The 9,910-nt window shown below is 35.9% G+C and overlaps 1 protein-coding gene and 1 long non-coding RNA gene across 3 annotated transcripts; both read right to left on the bottom strand.

Annotated features, from left to right (window-relative positions):
- Nucleotides 1-87: 87 nt before the first annotated feature.
- On the bottom strand, nt 88-7,777 carry LOC139984285 (uncharacterized). The gene is made up of 3 exons (XM_071998131.1): nt 5,236-7,777; nt 1,493-1,783; nt 88-883 (listed from the first exon to the last, which is right to left on the bottom strand). Exons 1-3 carry the CDS (start codon nt 5,236-5,238, stop codon nt 368-370), a joined length of 810 nt encoding a protein of 269 aa, XP_071854232.1. The 5' UTR covers nt 5,239-7,777; the 3' UTR covers nt 88-367.
- A 285-nt stretch (nt 7,778-8,062) lies between these two features.
- On the bottom strand, nt 8,063-9,674 carry LOC139984418 (uncharacterized). Of its 2 annotated transcripts, none has more exons than XR_011799074.1 (2): nt 9,540-9,674; nt 8,063-9,275 (listed from the first exon to the last, which is right to left on the bottom strand). It is a non-coding gene; the product is annotated as an uncharacterized lncRNA (long non-coding RNA). The 2 variants fall into 2 exon arrangements; XR_011799073.1 differs by having other exon boundaries at nt 8,063-9,451.
- Between the last annotated feature and the right edge of the window lie 236 nt (nt 9,675-9,910).

A 9,910-nucleotide genomic window follows, 5' to 3' on the forward strand; every position in this document is an offset into this window, starting at 1 on the left:
GTTTCACTTAGCTTTCTTATCTTTTACAGCATGTTTCATCAATTCTCTATGTGTTTCACTTAGCTTTCTTATCTTTTACAGCATGTTTCATCAATTCTCTATGTGTTTCACTTAGCTTTCTTATCTTTTACAGCATGTTTCATCAATTCTCTGTGTGTTTCACTTAGCTTTCTTATCTTTTACAGCATGTTTAATCAATTCTCTATGTGTTTCACTTAGCTTTCTTATCTTTTACAGCATGTTTAATCAATTCTCTATGTGTTTCACTTAGCTTTCTTATCTTTTACATCATGTTTAATCAATTCTCTATGTGTTTCACTTAGCTTTCTTATCTTTTACATCATGTTTAATCAATTCTCTATGTGTTTCACTTAGCTTTCTTATCTTTTACAGCATGGTTAATCAATTCTCTATGTGTTTCAGAGAATTCTAATAATGTCATGATCATTTCCAGATTGCCTTCTTTTTCCCGACCTGTCAGATAATAGAACACAGCACTCTTTAACATACCAATCTTAGCATCATCAATGCTGGCCACATTTGGACCCTTTTTGTACGTCTCTTCCCTCTTAGAATCTTTCATTTTCTGGAGCTTTCTCTCTGTTCTTGATAATTTCTCAACTAGTTTCTGGGTGAGGGGATCTCCCTTCTCCATGGCAAACCTTCTGACTAGCTCTTCCTCCTGTTCTATTAAGACAGCTTCTTGTCCTTTCTGATAGAGTTCTAGATATCTTCTTTGGTGTATTTTTTCTCTCTGGTTCTGGTCATCCGTCACCTGAGCCAGTTTTGATTCCATCTCAGAGATCCTTGCTATCTTATCCTGCAGTGTCGATTCTACATCTTCTGTGTGTTCAGTTAGCTTTTCCAGTTTAGTTGTTACGTCCTGAGGAAAGGGCAGAGGTGTTTGATATTCCCCTTACTTTGGGTCTTGCTGACTTATGCAGCTAATCATTTTACTTAAATGAAGGGCAGAGAAATATCTAACAAAAACTGACAAATTTGTGGAGTAAGATGATAGTTGATAGTGTCAATATGATCCTTGTGTAGACTGAAAGTTATTGTAAAGAATTATACACTATTATCAGTTTACTGTTCACAATACTCTTAACCCTTGTGTAGACTGTAAGTTATTGTAAAGAATTATAGGCCTACACTATTATCAGTTTACTGTTCACAATACTGTTAACCCTTGTGTAGACTGAAAGTTATTGTAAAGAATTATACACTAACAGTTTATTGTTCACAATACTGTTAACCCTTTTGTAGACTGAAGCTTATTATAAATAATTATACACTGTTATTAGTTCACTGTTCACACTCAGGCTACTGTTAACCCTTTTGTAGACTGAAGCTTATTATAAATAATTATACACTGTTATTAGTTTACTGTTCACACTCAGGCTACTGTTAACCCTTGTGTAAACTGAAGCTCATTGAATAGAATTATACACTGTTATTAGTTTACTGTAATCATAACTGTGATGATACTCACATCATGTTGCTTGTCCATGGCTGTTAACTTATCATCAAGATCTTTAAGTTTGTCATTTAGTTGTTGATTCTGTTGGTTCAGCTCTCGATGATCAGATTCTTTATCAGTTAATTCTCCCTCCAAGGATTTGATCTTCTTTCTCAGTTCTTGAATCTTCCTGTCTTTCTGCTGCATTGGAGTAATTGCTTTGTAGTCCTTACCATCTTCACCTTTTGTCTTTGTTCCATTGTCCTTTGATTTATTTTTTGATTTGTTTGTGGCTTGGATCTGCCCTTCCTCCATTGATGTTGACTGCAAGATAATAAATATTACAGATCGCCAATATTATTGTTGTTTTTGACGTGATTGATGGCCCAATACGTATATGGTGTATTCATAAATTTCTTATCATTTACAGCTGATTATTAACTTGTAGTATACGAATGTCCCTTTCATATTTGTGATTCCATGAAGTTAATATATAGTAAATGTAACTTACCATGTTCACCTAGCAGGATATAAATAAAATATTTATCTATATATATATATATATATATATATATATATATATATATATATACAGATAGATAGATATATATATATATATAGATATACATAGATATATATATATAGATCTATATCTATATATGTCTATATATATGTCTAAATATATCTATATATATATATATATATATATATATATATATATACCTAACCAGGTCTTTTAAAAAAATTCCATTGAATTTGATATACTCTCTCACATGCAGTTTATGCTTTATACTTGCTACAAGAGAACAAGGAATATTTTAAAATACTTAAATTTCTGGAGGCTTGCCCTGGAGAGATATACTGTAAGTGTAATTCCTCTTTCTGACATACTTATTTGCACAAAAATTGTGACAAGGATCTAGAAGTGCTTCACCTTCTTGGGGCCCTGCACTTCCAGACAAAAGTGTGTAAAGTTTATGAATAAAGCAAGTTTTTGCTGCAATTTTTCAAAATGTTGCTCTGGTAGACACTGCAAGTTGGTCTCGAAATGAACATCCCTCTTGAAAATGGTGTATGTACAACCCTACATATATGACATTAAAGTTTTTGCATAATATTGATTTGCATGTAAATATTAAAATTTGTTTCACCAATGAGGGGGGAGGGGTAGGACGTGTTCCCTAGCCCCCTAAACTTCCAATGATGTGCACTTTATACAGGTGCATATTTGCCAACCCTCTCAAATGTTTTGCTTCCCCCTATTTAAATTTTTTTGGCTGCCAATGTGTATAGATATCAATAACCATGCTCATTGAGCAGGATAGACTACATGTTAACCTTAAAATTAATATATATATAACTTTACTTCTAAATAAGTAGCTAGACCATTAATAACCTAAAACTATGTAGATACAACGCTTTCTAGTCACTTCGCCCAACAACCATTTCGCCCAACTGCCATTTCGCCCAACCAGCCTGGTCATTTCGCCCAACCATCATAGTCATTTCGCCCAACCATCATGGTCATTTCGCCCAACCATCATAGTCATTTCGCCCAACCTTATTTTTACTAATATTCTGTCAGAATAATATTACTTTTTCTATTCCACTAGTTCAATTTGATTTATTTTGGGTTAGGTTACTTCGTAATAGGTAAATAAAAAAGTGAGGTTCGCTCGATATCGATCGGAGTCTGAGCAGTTATTTCGGGTATAATGGGAGGATTACACTACTTTAGGCGTTTACGCATACAATGGAAGTTATATTATTATACAAACACAGTGCAATCGGTCTTCATAAAAACCTATCAAACCTAACCCCTAAAACACTGATCCATCCTACTGACTAACAATTCCCGAACGTTTCCTTATTAAATGGAAAAAAAAATATATATAAAACCCGTTCGTAATATTGAATTACTATATTTGGGCCATTCTCTGGAAAATGAAACTGGCATGAAAAAATTAAAGTGTTCAGCAGGACCAAGTGCTATACTTTTTGTTTTAGAGGGATTCCTCAAGTTTCCTGTTTCATATTTTTTTCTTTAAAATTACAACCATAACATACTAATTTGCATAAATTTGCATTATTGTAAGTTGTAGCCAAAATTTGTAGTTTATAACTGTATATTTGTTTTTTCTACATGAGTATCTATAGAAATAATATTTCAGTTATCAACTGTCACATGGAGGCAGTTATACATGGGTTCATTTATTTCATTCCTAAAGCAGAGGTTCCTGATCTTAAATTCTTCGTTAATAATGGGTGCTAATTAGCATAATTTGTGATGTCACACACGTGACCAAAATAACACAAAAGTTTTCATAAAAAGTAACTGACGTGCCTTATGATGTCCACACTTGATATGCAACCGTTCTTGGTACAGACTGTTAGTTCTGCAAAATATCCAGTCAAATAATTATTCCTACGATTAATTAATAGCCTCTTATTAGTCGTAACACACGTGACCGATGGTCACGTGTGTGACATTTATCCATTGAAATGCAGAATGTCACACACGTGACCAAAAAATGTCACACACGTGACCCTCCAAGTAATGGCAGTAAAACTGTTTTAAAGTAATTCCTATGGAATATCAACATCAGTGCTGTTCTTTGGTCATTACTAGAGTCACATTTGCACTGCAAAAATTGAATATTATGGACTGAAAATTCAGAATGTCACACACGTGACCCAACAATGTCACACACGTGACCGGATTTTTTTAGCTTATGTAGTATTATGCTAATTTTAAGAAGTGAAATATTTAGGTGAAATGTCTTGTTAGAATGGAAACACATTAAGGTAGAAACTTGATAAATTAGGGTTATCCAGCCCTGTTAGAAACTGAGGAATTTGCCAATGTTTTTTTGTGCAAAAAAGCCAGTTTCATTTCACGTCACACACGTGACCGACCTTTATATGACCTCTGCCAGCACATGAATGTTCTGAATTTGGCTAAGCTATATTGTTTTGTGAAAGAGTCCCCTAGTGCATACTTAAGTACTACAATCAACCTAACTTTCTTTACCTAAAAGTAGTTACTTAGTGGTAAAGTGCAAATCTCCCCATTTTTCCGTCACACACGTGACCGAGAATGGCCCATTTAATCAATGTAACCACTTTATCAATGTAACCACATATGTAATCACATATGTAATCAATTTAACCACGACTTCAAGTTTCCTTAATACTCGGTTCGTATCCCGTAACGTTAACAATTCCCGAACGTTTACTATATCAAACCTAACCCCTAAAACACTGATCCATCCTCAAGATTCCTTAATATTCGGTTCGTATCCTGTAACGTTAAAATTCCCGAACGTTTCCTTACTAAAGTTATACAAAGTAAAGGACTTCAAGTTTCCTTAATATTCCTTAATATTCGAACGTTTACTATCATACCTTACCCCTAACACACTGACCAATCCTCAAGTTTCCTTAATATTCGGTTCGTATCCTGTAACGTTAACAATTCCCGAACGTTTCCTTTTGAAATATCATATTTATCAAGGTTGGGCGAAATGACCAGACTGGTTGGGCGAAATGACCAGGCTGGTTGGGCGAAATGACCAGGCTGGTTGGGCGAAATGACCAGGCTGGTTGGTCGAAATGACCAGGCTGGTTGGGCGAAATGGCAGTTGGGCGAAATGGTTGTTGGGCGAAGTGTCCTGCTTCCGGTACAACATACTACTCACTGAAAATATGTTAGAAATCATTATCACTTACTGAGCATAGCACTGGAACATTGAATAACAGTGAATGATATTACTTACCATGTTCACTGAGCCCGGTAGATCACATGTAGTTAACTATATAAGTTACTACTCACTGAGCTGGGTAGACCACATGTAGTTAACTATATAAGTTGCTATACTCACTGAGCTGGGTAGACTTTTTGAAACTCACTTGCTGGTGTAAGTATTCCTTGGAATTATATATCATTACACCAAGGTACATAGTTCTCTTGCAATAACCAACTAACTGATCACATTATGATGTGGCAGCTCGCTTACCAGGCAGTTTTCTGCACCTGTTATTATTTGCTTTAAATATTTACACACCATACAGGGGTTGCTGCTAATTTGCCAGTTTTTGTTTTTTTGGCAACCCTTTGCTATTTACACAAACTTATTTGTAAAGCTGTTATCTCTCTAGACAAGCAGAAATACTTTTTGCATTATCAAAAGGGAATAGGACAGATTTGAAATAAACCAGCCAGTAGAACATACTATGTATATTCCCATGGCTGAAATCAGCTAACGGAATAACTCAGTGGTTGAAATAACCCAGCCAGTAGAACATACTATGTATATTCCCATGGCTGAAATCAGCTAACGGAATAACTCAGTGTTTGAAATAAACCAGCCAGTAGAACATACTATGTATACCCCCATGGCTGAAATCAGCTAACGGAATAACTCAGTGGTTGGAATATCCCAGCAAGTAGAACATACTATGTATACTCCGTTGGAATATCCCAGCAAGTAGAACATACTATGTATACCCCCATGGCTGAAATCGGCTAACGGAATAACTCAGTGGTTGAAATAAACCAGCCAGTAGAACATACTATGTATACCCCCATGGCTGAAATCGGCTAACGGAATAACTCAGTGGTTGAAATAAACCAGCCAGTAGAACATACTATGTATATTCCCATGGCTGAAATCGGCTAACGGAATAACTCAGTGGTTGAAATAAACCAGCCAGTAGAACATACTATGTATATTCCCATGGCTGAAATCGGCTAACGGAATAACTCAGTGGTTGAAATAAACCAGCCAGTAGAACATACTATGTATATTCCCATGGCTGAAATCGGCTAACGGAATAACTCAGTGGTTGAAATAAACCAGCCAGTAGAACATACTATGTATATTCCCATGGCTGAAATCGGCTAACGGAATAACTCAGTGGTTGAAATGAACCAGCCAGTAGAACATGCTATGTATATTCCCATGGCTGAAATCGGCTAACGGAATAACTCAGTGGTTGAAATGAACCAGCCAGTAGAACATGCTATGTATATTCCCATGGCTGAAATCGGCTAACGGAATAACTCAGTGGTTGAATTTGAGAAAGGTATGATAGAGATTCCCTGGCTAGAGCAGTTTTAAACTAGCCTGGACTAAATCAGATGACTATTCCCTAGAAAGGTATGCTAGAGATTCCCTGACTAGAGCAGTTTTAATCTAGGGAGTTGTTATGGAACCATAGCAAGTTGCAACTCTCCGTTTTAACTAGCCTGGGCAATATCCATGCCGCTGAAGTGTCCATTAGCTATAGGTTGCACCCCAAATTCCGCCGTTTGTGCTGAGTCCCATCTTTTCTCACCTTAGTTGAGCTGCCTATCCATCTGTTACGCAACTCATCACAAGGCTAGTAGCCAAATCAGTTTTCGTGCAGTGCACGTATTCTTCCACATGCTATACAGTCATAATGTAGTAATAAACTTGATAATGCAAATGTTTTATATATTTTTATGGTGCAAATCTATCAAACTTCCGCAAGAGTTTAAAAATATGTTTCGAAGAAGAAAAGAATTCATATCAAAATCTTTATAAAAAATCTAAAACCTCCACAATCTCATCTCTGCAAAATATGTGTAACTAAAACCTGCAGCAGATTAATAGCTATAATGGAGATGGTTCTATGCACTGTACATGTTACATGTGTAATTACACGGTAGTTTCAAACATTAAGCGATTTCTTACAAGTAGTTCTGGCAAAATGATAGGAGACATGGCAAGGCCTTAACAAATCAACTCTTCAACTCACAGATCCCAGTTTGTTTGCAGGAGAGATAAAGTTTCAGTAAATTGAGGTCAAGAGAGCTGAAAAAATGCGACCTATGGTTAATGGGCTAATTCTTGTCATGTCAGATGACTATTCCCTTGCTTTAGCATTCTCCAATTAGCTATATATCAGATTGATATATTCTATGCAGGGCTAAGACAATCTTTAAGTTCAGGGATAAGCAGGTATCTATTCCTTGGATAGGCCTGGGACAGAAAGCCAGCGGGATTTGGGGATCTTCCCCAGAACACTTCTTTTTACTTATCTGTTGTGGTCCATATTGGAGATTGGAAATTTATCTTTATATCTCAATTGACATTTTTGCCTCAAAGTGTTGAAAGTACCTTCTTGAAATTACCATTTACTTCATCAAATGTTTGACTTGTTCCTTATAAGTTTGATTGGTACAGAAATTTGGACTTAATCTATTGAATATTGAATCACAAACTGTCAACCAAGTTCTCATTTCTTCTATTTTCTCTCAAAATGTTTGCTGAAAAGTTTAAAAAAATAAAATGATACCACAATTTTGACTGTTTGTTTAAGACTACTTTCTCTAAACTACTTTCTCTAAACTACGTTCTCAAAATTTCTATTAACTTAGACATGTTATACAGAAATTGCAACATTTTATCTCATAATATTGACTACTACATCAAAACCAAATGATCGACAAGAAACTATTTAACTACGATTAGGGAGTTATGTAAATATAGACAAAAGTTTAGTTTTGTGAGTTCAATCAACAGCCAAGTTGCAAACTTATAAAAGATAACAGATACAATAGTTAAAGACACAGTATACTCTTGATTGGGTTTACATTTATTACAACAAGGTATTACATCACAGCAATACAGAACCAACTTCAAAACTACATAAATTTAAGGTATCAGACTGCTGACTTACTTATATGTGAATTACACTGCAGACTTATCAATATGTGATTCACACTGACTTATCAATACGTGATTCACACTGCAGACTTATCAATACGTGAATCACTCTTGACTTATCAATGTGATTCACACTGCAGACTTATCAATACGTGATTCACACTGCAGACTTATCAATACGTGATTCACACTGCAGACTTATCAATACGTGATTCACACTGCAGACTTATCAATACGTGAATCACTCTTGACTTATCAATACGTGAATCACACTGCAGACTTATCAATACGTGAATCACTCTTGACTTATCAATGTGATTCACACTGCAGACTTATCAATGTGATTCACACTGCAGACTTATCAATACGTGAATCACACTGCAGACTTATCAATACGTGAATCACTCTTGACTTATCAATGTGATTCACACTGCAGACTTATCAATACGTGATTCACACTGCAGACTTATCAATACGTGAATCACACTGCAGACTTATCAATACGTGAATCACACTGCAGACTTATCAATATGTGATTCACACTATATGTGACAAATTGAAATATTCAGGAATGGTGCACAGTTGATAAATCAGTGGAGTCCAAATCACCAATATTACATAAAATGTGTAAGCTCATCAGCTCGCACATTTTTAGGTAAGACCTCAGATACATGTAAATTTTCTACAAATGTATGTAATTCACTTACAATGTTCATAACTTCTTTACAATGTATGTTAATTGCTTAAAATATTATAGGCAACCTCACAATGTAACATTTAATTAAACTGCAACTTTTGTAACGTATAAGTATTTTCCTTACATATTTTACACATTTCAACAAATTTCACAAGGTATAAGAAGCACATCCTCTCATTATCAGATTAAGGAATGAATTGTCATTGATACCCCAGAAGAATGTACAAATTAATGATCAGGAAACCTTGTATAGAGGTACAAATCAGCATTTAGGAGACCTAGAAAGGAGGTACAGATCAGCATACCAAGTTAGGAGGTACAGATCAGCATACCTAGTAAGGAGGTACAGATCAGCATTTAGGAGACCTAGAAAGGAGGTACAGATCAGCATACCTAGTAATGAGGTACAGATCAGCATTCAGGATACCTAGTAAGGAGGTACAGATCAGCATACCTAGTAAGGAGGTACAGATCAGCATACCTAGTAAGGAGGTACAGATCAGCATACCTAGTAAGGAGGTACAGATCAGCATACCTAGTAAGGAGGTACAAATCAGCATTCAGGAGACCTAGAAAGGAGGTACAGATCAGCATTTAGGATACCTAGTAAGGAGGTACAGATCAGCATACCTAGTTAGGAGGTACAGATCAGCATTTAGGATACCTAGTAAGGAGGTACAGATCAGCATACCTAGTAAGGAGGTACAGATCAGCATTTAGGATACCTAGTAAGGAGGTACAGATCAGCATTTAGGATACCTAGTAAGGAGGTACAGATCAGCATTTAGGATACCTAGTAAGGAGGTACAGATCAGCATTTAGGATACCTAGTAAGGAGGTACAGATCAGCATTCAGGATACCTAGTAAGGAGGTACAGATCAGCGTTCAGGATACCTAGTTAGGAGGTACAGATCAGCGTTCAGGATACCTAGTAAGGAGGTACAGATCAGCGTTCAGGATACCTAGTTAGGAGGTACAGATCAGCATACCTAGTAATGAGGTACAGATCAGCATTCAGGTTACCTAGTAATGAGGTACAGATCAGTATTCAAAGTATCTTG

Source organism: Apostichopus japonicus, chromosome 17 (genome assembly GCF_037975245.1).
Source record: "Apostichopus japonicus isolate 1M-3 chromosome 17, ASM3797524v1, whole genome shotgun sequence".
NCBI classification, from domain to species: Eukaryota; Metazoa; Echinodermata; class Holothuroidea; order Aspidochirotida; family Stichopodidae; genus Apostichopus; species Apostichopus japonicus.